Below are 14,466 nucleotides of genomic sequence, written 5' to 3'. Positions count from 1 at the left end.
CTCAAACTGCTTCCACAGAATGCCAATTCCTGCAGGATCCGGTCAGTAATCCTCTACTGTAGTTTTCCATTTCGCCTGCGCGGAGATCTGTCAAATCACTTGTAGCCCTGTAGTAAATAGCTTACCTAACATTCAGAAAGTAGTACAAAATTAGTAACTGTAGGCAACTCAATCCTTTATTAATGTTTTTAATTTCTTTCTGAAACCATTTAATACAACTGATTAAAAGTATAATTTAATTACATTTTCAAAGCGTGTATACTTTTTTTTTTATACCTCAGACTTGTCTTGGCACACTCACTTTCCTATCAGGCTCCGAAAGGGTTCCCCTTTCTCAGAACGGAAAGACCTCAGAAGCATTGCAGGGGAACCTGCGTTGAACCCTAATGCTCCGGTACAGTTTTTAAATCATTCAGCCAGCTATCTGCCTAACGCCGCCGCCAGGGGAAAACGGCTTTAATTGCAGCGTTGGCTCTTTGCAATCCGGGCGTCGGGATGGTTTGGTCCCGCTCGAAAGAGCAAGTCAGCCTTGGAATGCCGGCCGGTTGCAAAACCTCCCCGATTCCTGGCATCGTGGAATCGCATTTTGGCCACAATCTAGAGCAGTCTCCGGGCTCCTCAGGGCTTCCGCATTCTTTTCATCCCCGCGGGAAATCCTGGTCGGCGTCGGGCGGCTGCTTTAAGGGGAACTGAAGTCCCCGGAGACGATGAGACGCTTCTTGCTAAAATGCCGGGTGCTTCCCCCACCAGCACCCCCCGCTTTACGGAGCCCCTGGTTCCTTCCGCGCGGAGGAGGCGCCTGACGACAAACCGAGAGCCACACGTGCGGGGCGCTGGGGGCGGGCCTCCCCTTTCGGTTTGGGAAGGGAAGCACTCCCGCTCCGCCTCCAGCTCCACCCGCCCGCGCGAGGGCCGAGTGACTTCCCAGCCCGGCACGGAGCATCGGGCGCATTTCTCGTCGGAGCTTCCCAGGGGCGGCTAAACGCGATGCCCAGGCGGCTCTCCGGAGCCGGATCGCGGCAGCTGATGCCTCCCGCTTGCATCGTCCGCGCCGTCGCCTTCTTCTTGCTCTTGGTGCGGGTCCCCGGGGCGAAGAGCCTCGGCCTCTACTCGCCCGACGACCCGCTGGTGCAGCTGGCCAGCAACACGCTGGAACGCCGCATCTTCAATTCCACTGGCGCGTGGGTGGTCGAGTTTTACGCCTCCTGGTGCGGCCACTGCAAAGCTTTCGCCCCCGTTTGGAAAGGCTTGGCCAACGACGTGAAGGGTAAGTCCAGCAACCGCCCGTGGCCAAAAGCCAACAAGCTGGCCGCCGGGGGCGACCTTCCTGCTCCTCTTCGCTACTACCTCCCCCCCACTCCCGAGCAGGTGTGTGGCCGGGAGGGGGGGACGCCAGGTCGCAGCAACTCAGAGATGCCCTCTCGGCTGGATGTCCCGGCTTCGCAGGTTGCTCCGCAGCTGGCGTAGAGTATGCCCGAAATTAAGTCCTGGGGAACGAAACCAGCCGCTGCTTCCACTCTGGTTGAGCTGAATTGCTTACTCTTCCGGGACAGGATTTTTCCTACCTAGGCGCTGGTTTTCTCGGTGTTTGCTTTTTGTAAAATCACCTTTTCCCTTGCCTGTTTGTGTAACGCAGCCTTTCCCAGCCAGGTGCCTTCCAGCGCACTGTATTACAACGTCCGTGGTTCCCAAACATGGCTCACCAGACTCATTGAATGATAGGACCTGTAGTCAGTACAGTACAATAGCGAATTCACAAGTTCCCAGTGTGTACTTTTTACTGTGTATACTGTGAAGCAATCCTGATAGCTTCACTAGGTTTTCTTTCAAGTAATTTATTTTTCTTCCCAAAGAAAAGATGAAGACAGAATTATTGATTTTAAACTGAGATCTCTCCCTCTCTCCCCCTCCCTCCCTTCTGTGTCCATTAAAAACAGAATAATTTGGGCTTTGCATTGGGACAGTATGGGAGGGAGGATTAAATTCCTAGCTATTTCCAGTTGCAGATAAAAAAATCCCTGAAACTGTGAAGAAGAATTAAAAAGGGTGCCTTTCTCTCTAATTGTTTCTCCATCTGCAAAGAACTTTATTCTACAAGTCCCCTCCACCTATAAGTTGTATTATTTCCATGACTCTGTCCTATGCTACTCTCACTCTGCCAATTACTTTCCTCACTCCAGTAAGCTTGTATTAAATCATTAAAAGGTATGTTTAGATTGGTCTTGTTGTACTGACTGTACTTGCTGTATCAATTAGTTCTAGCTAAGTAAATACAGCTTAAAAAAGCCTTTCCCGCTTAACCATCGGGAATGTTGCAACGATTGTAAGAGTGAAAGACGGTCATAAGTCACTTTTTCAGTGATGTTGAACTGTTGTAAGTTGAGGACTACCTGTATATGCTAGCTAAACACACATCCTGTGAAATCTTCTAAAACCTCACATTTTCTAGCTGAGGTAAATTACAAAAGACATGTGCAGTCCTCTTCTCACTGCATGGATTCTGTGAGCGTGCCCTGAACCATCTGTGCATTATTTAATATCACAGTTGAACAATCCTTTCGTCTCTGTTTTGCTTAAAAAAGAACAAGAACCACAATTTAAATCTGTTTTGCTTCTGAGCTGCAGACATCTTAGGGCTTTCAAGCTAATCTTCATGGTTATTACTGACTCTATTAATGGGTACATTTGTGTAATCCTGTCATAATTACTCTTTTATGGATTCTGTATGAATATTTACCATCAACTGTCATTTTCATTACTTTTTCAATTATGACCAATTGTCTGTTATTACTGTTACTATTTTTACATCTCTTGAACAAATATTCCCCTTCCTTTTCCTCAGGCGTCTTCTGTGGTGCCTTTTTATACTTCAGCAGTGAATTTCCATTTTAGTGTCAATCTATTTCATTACTTTAGGATTGCAATGAGCCTCTTGTTCCTTTGTATCTCTGTGTTTAATTATTTTTCTTTTGTTCTAATTCAAAAGGAGAGGTAGTTTTTTTTTAAAAGTTTCCCTTGATGGATCAGTATTCCTTTTAACAAACTGGCTGCTATAAGTGTTTGGGTTCATTAATACCTCTGAATGAGGACAGGACTGTAGCTTGGAACTTTCAGTCCAATTTATGGGAAATATTATTTATTAAATGTATGCCTTACCTGACTCCTAACCTTTCTGGAAATCTTCACTCCCATCTGTCTTTCAGAATAGGTAGGTATTTCTCACTTCATGAGGCTAAATTCAGCATGAAACTATATAATGGAATCATGGCTCAATTCTTATTGTGTCTACTTTTGTGCTAGTCAGCCATTGTTCTGTGACCATTTGGCACATGGACGACCAAATCAGTATAAACAACTCTTGCCCTCAAAACTCAACCCTGCTCTGTCTTCATTAGGCAGTTTTGGGCAGAGAACAGGGTCCTCCTTGCCTGTTGCAATCTAAAGAGAAAAACAGCAAAGATGTTGATGATCTCATTGTGATATGCTTTGAGCACAAAAGCACTTGTCATGGATGCCCTTCCTCTATCTTTGGGCAGGAGGAAATGAGCAGAGAAGTAAGAGACAGTCAGTTTACATTTGTTATTGTTTGCATAACAACAGTGGGAGATACAAGAGGCCATGCTGGGGAGCTGGACTGATAACCTTATCTTTGCTAATCAGCTTTAAGAAAGAACTGAGCAAAACGGTAATGACTTGTAAGCAAAAATAAATAAATAAATGGAGGATATTGACAATGGGAAAGAATCATCACTAGCAGTAACAGTAACTGAGTTGGAAGGGACCTTGGAGGTCATCTAGCCCAACCCCCGCTCACGCAAGAGACCTGTACTAGGGATTCAAACCGCCCGAACTGCCAACCTTTCTAATCAACAAGCTCAGTGTCTTAGCCACCTAGTCAGACTCAGTGGCTCACCTAGTCAGGAATCTTGCAGGCCTGCCTGCTTTTCTCTTTTTCTTTAATGGGGCACCTAAAGAGGCAATGAAGAATAGTATTTAGTGATAGATTGCACCTAAGAAGACAGCCATACTCTCTCAACTGCACCTACCCATCAGATGTCATTCCCTACTATGATATTTAACAGTGGTTCTCAGCCAGAGGGCCATGCTGTGTTTCTAGGGAGCCACAATGTATACATGATACAGTTTAAAAACCAGTGATCCCCAAACTCTTGAGCTCATTGACCCCTTTACCTTGTTCATCAACTCCCAAACATTTATTACAGGAAAATAATTTTAAAATAGTATTTTAATTCACAGTACTACTGTTATAATGACAGTACTATTGTTATAATCACAATAACAATCCCAAAGCAACTGGAGCACCACTTCTACACCACTGGCATTGATAAAATTACCATCAGTCGGTTGCAAAAGGCAGGTTTACTTTGAGGAGCTTACATCTTGCAAGGATACCTTTAGCACCATTAAACAACACCTTCTGCCTATCCCAGGCCTTGGGGAAGGACTTGATGGATGAATAAAAACGCCAAAGCCAATATAAACTTTTCAACCAACCATAACAAAAACAACTATGGATAGTCGAATTGACTCTTGGGGGCCACCATTGACCACTTTGGGGAAGCCTTGTTTGATTGCTGTCTAGTGTAGATGGAGAGAGTCTGCAGAGGGAGAGTCACAGAAGTAAATGGGGTTCAAAAGGGGGCCATGAGCAAAAAATGGTTGAGAACTTCTGTTCAATAGCATCTTCCAATATCAACTGATACTTTTTGGGCAAGCATGACATAAATAAAGATAGGCTTTAAATCACTTTGGCATTAGATATGCGATGCTGTGAAGGTGCTATTTTTCTAAGCATCTTTGCAATAAAAATATAAATTCTGTACAATATATTCTTACATATACTGTATTTTTATTCATTTATTCAATATATATAGCTGCCCATCTCAAACTCTGGACAGTGAACAATCATATAAAAAATTAAAGCACAATACAGGAAAAAATTAAATTCAAATAACAGGCAAGAAATAGTGTAATCTGTTCGTGTCAGCATAATCAGGAACTGGGCCCTTCACAGACTCAGGACCCCAGACCTGGATACATAGCCAGGACTTCAAGACCTGAAAGGCCAACAGGGTTGGGGGCCATAAGAATAAGTGCTACAGCAGAAAAGATACTCTGGTTACTCATCAGGGGCTATATTCCTTGGTTGACAGGACATGGAATATGCCCATCCTACCAGATCAGATTGGACCAGAAACCAACTGTTGGAAAAAGACATCCTTTAGGTAACCTGCTCCCAAGCCATGGAGAGCTTTAAAATTTCCAATCATCACCTTGAATTGCATTTGAAAAGACACTGGCAACCAAACTAAACCAATAATATTGTGTGTGCTAAATAGCCAATACTATTTACAACCTGTGCAGTTTCATTCTGTACCAGTTTAAAGTTTACTCCCAATTTCCCCATTATCATACAAGTGGTTGTGCCTCTGTGTGCGCGCACACACACACACACATGCATTCTCCATAACAGAGAAACAACAAAAAAGGGAAGAGATCAAGATGTTGGGGTGAGGGGAAGTTGTACCTGCACTGAGAGGAGAAGGAAATAGAAAAGTGGGAAGAAAACTGAATAAGGAGAGGTTAAGGGGAATGTGTAATTGAATGGGGAAGAAAAGAGAGAGAGAGAAACCCTATTCTGTTCTTTCAAAACGGTGATGTTTTACAAGTAAGAGGTCACTTCCAAGGAAGGGATCAATTCCAGGATAATACTGGTATATTAAAGGCACTACAATAGAACTCTTTTAAGCAACCCTGCTTGCAGTTGTTGACCCTTTAATTCTTTTATTTATTATTTGCTCAAGGATTTGCTCAGCAAATACAAGATCTCTGTGATAGACTATAGATTCTCAGGAAGGAGGAAGTACATTCTAAGATCCGGACATGACAAGAGCCAAGACAATCCGGATCTGGATCAGGGGAAAGAGGAAGGGATTTGGGATAGCCACTCTCTAGATTCCCAAAATATATCCTTTGGGTTAGAGTAGTATAAATTTACTCTGGCAAGGTTCTGTCTATGTGGTATGAGTAAATAAGGAACTGAACTTTGGCTGGATTGTTTTACATCATTCTTGAACTAAACCTGACAATCTCCTCCCAGGCAAAAGCTGGGGGAAAACCCTCATTTTTTTCAGGCAAATAAGATAACCTCTTGGAACTCTATACTAGGTCAATAGATCCTATTGACAGTAAGGTTCAAGAGTATACTGGAAGTGTAATCAAAACAAAACCATTATATTTTTGTTGCAAGACCTGCAACGTGAATATGGCAGAGGACTGTCTAATGTTTAAACTGCTGCCTAATTTAATTTATTAAAGTTTTTGTTTTGTTCTTATGTTAATAGATTCTACTTCTTGAGCAAGAATTCTAAGTTGGAAACTTAAAAATCCACTTGATCATGAATGTTCCCATTCATTTTCCCCTTTTTCTTCATGGTTTCTTCTCCTTCTCTTTTTCCCTTTTTTATGGTTCATTGCACAGTCAGCCAGATGCTCAAACTGGATTTGGCATTTTTATCCACCTATTGAATCCTTCCCATGTTGATGGTGACATTTGATGGCATTAAAGGTATTGTTGCAGGGTGTAAGCTGTTCTAAGTAAATCTATATTTTGCAATTGACTGATGGTGATTTTTCAGTGCCTTGTTACTATTGGTAACAACCCATTGTGTTTTCTTTTGCCGCAATCATTCTACTTCTATTTGCAAATCCTTATATTTTGTATCCCCCCCCCCCCCAATTTTTTTCTCTTCCTTTCTGCTATCGCCAGGTATTGCCATGTCCACTATCTACACTTTCTTACTGATAATTGTTAAGTCTATGGTGTAATATGGCTATTTGAATTCTAAAGTTCCAGAGCACTTTACCTTATTCATTTTCTGGGACTTTCTCTATTTCTAGGACTTTCCTACCATTTCTTACTTACAGGCAAAGGGTATTTCTTGTAGATCTTCCAGTACACCATTGTTGCTACTTTGTCATGCTGTTGTTTGTAATCAGTCTGTGCAATCTTCTTGCAGCAGTTTAATCAGCAAGTCCGCTATTTCTTCAATTTCTTTCAAAGATGGCACTTTCCCTTTGTTATTGTCTTCTTAATTCTGGCTTTGTATCCATTTGTTCTTAAGCCTTGATATTATGCAACCAGAATTAGTCTGTCTGTCTCTTCAACTTTCCTGCTCTTAGTCTTGTTATTATCTGCTGCTATTTTTTAAAGTACTGGGCATGTAATATTTTGTTTTCCCATGTCTCTTTTCTATTCTTCATTTGGTTTTTCTTGTAGGAAAGTTTAGCTTCTCTAGTACTCAAGTCAGCCTTCCTGGTATACTAGCTTTTGTGCATCTGCTTCACTGTCCTTCAGCTACTCTACCAATGCCCATTTTTGTCTGATGTACTTGCAACATTCTATTCCTAGGTAAGTAGAGTCTGTCAGCATCACTGTGAGAATGAAAGGCATGATTTATTTTCATTATTTTTCTGGTCTTCCTATCAAGGGATAGGAAGTTCTACTTAAATCCAAGCCATATCATAGCTGTGTATCTAATGATTGGACTTGCCCAGGTGTTAATTGCCTTGATGGTAAAGTACACTGAGTTTGGACTTTTAAGATCCTCCCCACTCTTGATGTATACACTTCTGACTTTTTTCTTGACTTCAGTGTGCTTGATGTTGTCAGCTTGAAGGATGCCCAGGTATTTGTAGTGACTGTCTTCATCCTTATTTTTGATTTTATTTCCACATGACATCTTCATTCCTTCAGTTTTCACTATTCCCCCCTGTTCAATGGTGAAAAGGGCACATTTGTTCAATCCAAACTCCATTGCAACATCTTGACTGTTATATAGTTATATATGGACAGGGTTTAGCAGTGATTCTTTTTCAGATGGTGTTTTTCCATACGGCTTCAGATAATCCATGTAAAGGAAGTGAGATAACCTAGCAGATATTTTTGATATTTGATAGCCATGGCCTGAATTATTCAGTATTGTTGATAAAGGAATCACTGCAATGACAAGCAGTAGTGGTGATAGTGAACCTCCTTGAAAGTTTCGTGTCTTGCTATTAACCTCTCTGTTTATCATCATTGACCAGCACCTGAATCTTCTATTGTATTATCAGACTTTGCACAAAGCTTCTGAACTGACTCCAGTTATTTCTAGGCACTTGATTATCCAGTCACGTGCCAGGGAGTTGAATGCCTTCTTGTAGTCAATCCATGCTACATTCAAGTTGGTCTTCCCTTCTTTTGCAGTTTTCCAAAATCACCTTGTCAGTTAGGAGCTGATCGTTTGTTCCTTGGCTCTTTCGGCTGTTTCCTTTTTGCTCAGGTGGAAAGAGATTGTTTTCAAGCAAATGCTGCCAAACTGCATCAGCTACCACACCAGTTAGCAATTTGAAAGTTGTTGGTGAACAGGTAATTGGTCTGTAGTTGCCTGGGTGCCCTTTGTTAGATTTTTCATTATCAGATTATCTGGTTTTGCCAGATGTTAAACCACTCTTCAATTTTACCTCCTTGCAGTATGTTATTAAATGCTTCACAATGAGTGGGTGTAGACCAGTCAGATGTTTCAGCCAAAACCCAGCAATTCTTCAACTGGTGCTAACCAATTCCTAATATTGCTTGCCCTTTGGTCCACCATTTCTGCTGTTACTATAAATTATTTCATTTCACTTTCTTTTTTACTTACCTATCTCTTTTAGCCAAGCTACGTTCTTTATACGTAGAATATTTCTTTAGGTTGTCCCATATCTGCACCCAGAATGGCACTGTTTCTTCTTTATCAGGTGTTGAATGATTTATTGCAGTCTCTCCATTGATGGATTGGTAGAAACATTTTTGATTGGATTAAAATTAGAGATTCTAATCTCTAAAAAATTAGAGATTCTGTAATTTGTTATTTAAGCCTAGTATCTGTTGATCTTTTTGGCTATGGCTGTTATTTGCTGATATATTATTTCCAGTGTTTCCCTGATCTTCCTTGTTTTATTATTATCTTTATTTCTATATTATTATTACTTTGGGCATGTCCATGTCAAAATTATCTCCCAAAAACACAGAGACTTATTTTGCTAATTTATCACTGAACATAGGACAGTCTGAATCCTTTTGCTAGCTACAGGTAGTTCCCAATTTACAACCACAACTGAAACTGGAATTTTGGTCAGTAAGTGAGACATCACATGACCGCAGTGCTTAGCAGCCTCAATCCTGGCACTCCTGCTTGCCATCATTAATTGAGGATCACCGATTGTTAAGCAGAGGGAGCCACAAATAAGGAGTATGGAGGTGCCACTGGAGGATGTGGGAGGCTCTGGGAGACCTGGCACAGGGTGCACCTGAATTGGGAGAGTGCTGTAGAACAGCACAAAACTGCAACTGCCCTGGGAAGCCTCAGCCACCTCACCTGACCCAACAGCACTTATGACTGTTGATAATAAGGTGTGATAATAAATGTCCCTTTCCTTTTGCTATAAGGGCTTAGGCCATTTCTGTTGTGAACTGTGTCCTCCATTGTGCTGAAGAAGTAGATCTGAATATTAATGCTCAGACCAGATTATAAGATTAAACCTGAAAATGGCTGTGGAATTTGGACAGGTTTATAATGTGCTACTATAAAACCAACATTAGCCAAGTCATTCATACACTTCATAAATGCTTCTTCTAGCATGTCCATTTGTCACAGACGCCAGCATTCGATTCAGTTTCAACCTGGAGTGTACCAGTTTGGTCCATAGCAGATTCCTGAGTTTCAGTGCCACATTTTTTTCTCGCTTATATAGATAAAACGGAGAGTCTAAACTAAATGGGTTAAGAAAAAAAGGTGTGGTTCCTTGCTATAGAAAATTGTTGGCCTCCAGGATAAAGTCCATTTCCTATCCCTGTCTGTCTAAAACACTAATTTATTTGAGCTGATAGCCAGATTTTCTTTTAGTTCCAAAACCGAGGAGGGATTGCTAGAGAGTATTCTATATTTAGGATGCATCTTTGTTTAGAACTCTCAGCTCCACAGGTAGAGTGGAAAATTGCCCAAATGTAAGTGTGCCACATTACTGCCAAAGTATAGCAAGTATGTTTTGTGGTGGAAATGAGGAAGAAAGCTTTTTTTTTTCATGTGATACTGTACTTACTCTCTGGAATATGCTTCTGTGTGCAGCTGTAAGAGGCTATGCCTGAGATGAAAACAAAAATGAAACAAATGTATGGAAAAAAGCATCACATGTTTTTGGAGCCAGGGTGATTAAGGAATAAACATATTTCTTTTTTTATATGTTTTCTGATCTGACATTAACCTCTGGAGAGGAAACACTCATGGAATCTGATATACTGTAGCACAGTATATCATCCCTGTTAGATGAGGTTTAGATCTCACTACTATAGCAAACTCAAGTGATCTAAACAACTTTTAGATAACATTAAAAAAAAGTTGTGCATATAAATCTGTGTCTTCTGCACTTTTGGAAAGAATACTAGCTTGGGAGAGGAAATAAATGAGACATAAATTGAAAAGTAAAATTGAACATGTATATTCAATTGCCTTCCTTTAAAGGATTTTCCTTGCCAGCAACAGGACCGTCAAGATTCTGATTTAACATCTTAAACTCATTCCTTGGCTATGTTCAGGAAATTCTTGGCTCTTGAAGTAGTCACGTTCTACACCACACACTATTTTTGCTTGTAGTCACAATTTTGTTTTCCTTCTGATCCCGTTTCATCCCTAACAGTGGAGACAGTTTCCTTGTTTTTGTTTTAAAAGAGTCCATGTGAGAATTTCTTTACTGTTTGGGATGCCTCATAAGTAGGAGCTGGAAATATTCCACTCTGGCAAAAGTTGACGATGGCAAAACATTTTTTAAGGCAAAATCTATGCAGAGGCAACGGAAAGAGTAGCTTGCCAGGTCTCTCTTATGTGCATTTCATGTGAAAATAAAAATAATTAATACAGAACATTTGTTCAAAAACAGCTTGCTGGTTGAGTGTCTCTTCCCCACGCATAGGCCGTAGATGGCCTAATTTGTCTGCTGAGCAATGAGAGCTCTCTTAAGGCAAGGCATTTGAAGACATTTGCAGTGGAAGTTTAAAACTCAAACTCAGCAAGCAAAATGTGTTGCTCTGAAGGGTAGTTATATCAATTTTTTTGTGCCTTCAAGACAATTTTTGACTCTTGATGACCTTTTTTTTTTTTTTTTTAATTTGATTTATATGCCGCCCTTCTCCGGAGACTCAGGGCGGCTTACAATGTGTTAAGCAATAGCCTTCATACTTTTGTATATTTTATACAAAGTCAGCTTATTGCCCCCACAATCTGGGTCCTCATTTTACCTACCTTAGAAAGGATGGAAGGCTGAGTCAGCCTTGAGCCTGGTGAGATTTGAACTTGCAGTAATTGCAGGCAGCTGATGTTAATAACAGTGCTTTAGTCTGCTGCACCACCAGGGCTCTTGACCTGGTCCCTGCAGTTTTCCTGGCAAGATTTTTCACCAGTTTCCTAAGGCTGGGAGAGAGTGACTGGCCCAAGCTCACCCAGCTGGCTTTGTTGTAAGGCAGGACTAGAACTCATAGTCTTCCAGTTTCTATGCTGGTGCCTTAATCACAAAACCAAACTGGCTATCTTGCCTAATGCTGAAGCTTTGTGTTGGCTGTCAATATTACGGAAGATCTGGTCTGATGATGGTCCGTAATACTGGTCACATCATACAGGTAATCCTTGACTTACTACCACAATTGAGCCCAAAATTTATGTTGCTAAGTGACACATTTGCCCATTTTCTGACTTTTCTTGCCGCAGGAACCACTGGAGTTTTTAAAGTTAGCAACGCAATGGCTTCCCCATTGACTTTGCTTGTCAGAAGGTCCCAAAAGAGGATCACATGACCCCCAGGATACTGCAACCGTCATAAATACGAGCTAGTTTCCAGGCATCCAAATTTTGATCACATGACCATGGGGATGCAGCAATGGTCATAAGGGTGAAAAACGGTCATAAGTCCCTTTTTTCAATGCCGACTTTGAACAGTCACTAAATGAACTGTTGTAAGTCAAGGACTATCTGTACTGCATGCAAGGTAACCTGCATGCTGTAGAAGACAAAATGCTGAGGAAGCCAGGAGCTGCCCTCAACAGCTACCACTATGGAGTTCTGTAGCTTACTTTGCACCAGGGAATTCCTTTCTATCTAACTTACCTTGTAGGGTTTTTATGAAAATGAAAAAAGAACTCCCTGAGAACAAATCATAATATAATTAGCAATACAATACACTAAACCAAATCATTAGCCCAGTGTTATTCTGAACAATTATTTCAAATTGCCCCACAGTGTGTTATATAATATAAATAATTATAATTTATGTGAGCAGGAAACTTTTGTGTGGGAGAACGAAATGACTCTGCAGCTTTTGCTTTTGCTTATGATCCAGGAAAAATAGGGTCCTAAATCCATAGATTATCTTGCTGCAAGATTTCTTCCAAAATGTCTTTCAAATGGTTCACTAGACAGAATGACATTTTCTTAAACCTTCCCATGGAAGTTAAATTGTTCCCCCCACCTCCCACATATGGAACAATTATTGCTTTGTGCCTAGAAATCAGGAAGTCATTAGTACCTAAGCCAGCATTCATTTGTCTTGGCATTCTTCATTATGTTGGATTGTAGGTTCCATATTTCCCAACCAATGCCATACAAAATTACAATGATGGGTGTAGTAGTCGACAAGGGAAGACAAATACCTGAAGAAAACGGTTAGCTTAGGTCTTTCTCACAGAGTTGTAAATCCTTCCACATGGTAGGTGTGGAGTTTGCAAATGTTCCATATAAGCATAAAATTCTGTATTTTATATTCAAACAATAGTATCCCTTGCCCTCCCTTCCCCAACTCCAAGACATAGAGCAGAGCAGCTACTCTATAAATTGTGTTTGCCTGATTTCCCTCCTACTCATTGTCTTGCTTCCCTGTCTATTTCTTCAGCTTATACAGCTAGTCCTTGATTTACGATCACAACTGCGCCCAGAATTTATGTTGCTAAGTGAGACATTTGTTAAGTGAGTTTTGTCCAATTTTGCGACCTTTCTTGACACAACCTTTTTTGTTGATACGGCCTTTCTTGTTAAGTGATTCACCAAAGTTGTTCAATTAGTAACACAGTTATTAAGTGAATCTGGCTTCCCCATTCAACTTTGTTTGTCAGACTGTCGCAAAAGATGACTACATGATCCTGGGATACTGCAACCGTCATAAATATGAGTCAGTTGCCGAGTGTCTGAATTTTCATCAGGTGACCATGGGGATGCTGCAGCAGTTGTGAGTGTGAAAAATGGTCATAAATCATTTTTTCAGTGCTGTTGTAACTTTAAACAGTCACTAAATGAATGGTTGTAAGTCGAGAACTCCCAGTATGTTGCTTCATTTCTAAAGACACAGAGCAGATTTGTAGTCTTGGTTCTAGAAAGAATACTTAACCTCTCAGGAAGCAAAAGAGAGCAGAGAAATCCTTTTAAACCGGGAGAAGTTTAACAGTGTTCTGATTACTGAAATTTTGCACATGAGGAAGAGGAGATGAAAGGATTTTGCTAAGATCCTGCTGCATCGGTGGCAAAAGGGGAAAACAGGGATACGTTCTGTAGAAAATAGTTATTGGCTGCTTTTTGATCTTTAGGCTGAGTTATCTGTATCCTTTATCACATTCTATATGCTAATTTTGGGGGTTAATCTCATAGTCCAACTTTCCTCCACCGGATGCTTTTTAGATGTGTTTGGACTATTCATAATCAGAACTCAGAACCATCTTTGCCACTCTATATTTCTGCCTTCATATCCTCATTCCCATCTTCCATATTATGCAAAAAAAAACCTGACAATAGCCTTTTGGGATAAGAACATATGCTTGCTTTTCTGATTAAATACATCTGAAAGAGCAAGATGGCTTTTCAGGTGAATTTGGATCAAGCTAAAAGCTACAACTAGCAGGTTGACTTAAGTTTAGGCAGTGCAGTTCATTGTGTGAGGAAAACACATCATTTTAAACTGAAATACGATCCCAAGCCCCCCTCAAGAAGTGTGACTTTATCTTAGGTGGCTTTAACAGAAGGCCTTTTATCACATGCCTGGTGTTAATCAGTTCTTCATGCAACAGGGTCCCAAGACCTTGGAATCCTTTGTATTATCTTCATTTACAGAGGATAAAGAGTCTCTTTGCTAGAGGTAGTCATCCTGTACTGATAATGGCTTTACCGGCTGAGAGATGTCACTCATTATCAAGACATTTCTGGAATATGATAATTTGACACAGACCTCATGTTTGAGTTTCATGGCCATCATGGCATCATGGCAAAGGCCACGATCTTTTGCTCAATCAGTTATATCTGCATCTGTTGAGGCCAGCCTGCCTCTGGGTTTTGTCCACTGCCATTTAGAACAGATTGTTCCCTTATGTAAAGGACTGACCCTGTACAG

The 14,466-nt window shown here is 40.9% G+C and overlaps 1 protein-coding gene across 1 annotated transcript in view; it reads left to right on the top strand.

The window, feature by feature from the left end:
- Nucleotides 1-458: 458 nt before the first annotated feature.
- Nucleotides 459-14,466, top strand: part of QSOX1 (quiescin sulfhydryl oxidase 1) — a 60,380-nt gene continuing 46,372 nt past the window's right edge. The window contains exon 1 of the mRNA XM_034409686.3: nt 459-1,267. Coding sequence (XP_034265577.2) covers nt 988-1,267 — 280 coding nt within the window. The 5' untranslated portion in view covers nt 459-987. The remainder of the gene's footprint in view (nt 1,268-14,466) is intronic.

The sequence above is a fragment of the Pantherophis guttatus genome, chromosome 3 (genome assembly GCF_059756535.1).
Source record: "Pantherophis guttatus breed Tessera chromosome 3, ASM5975653v1, whole genome shotgun sequence".
Classification (NCBI taxonomy): domain Eukaryota; kingdom Metazoa; phylum Chordata; class Lepidosauria; order Squamata; family Colubridae; genus Pantherophis; species Pantherophis guttatus.
The sequence above is the reverse complement of the archived record's forward strand: the minus strand, read 5'-3'. Positions and strand labels throughout refer to the sequence as shown.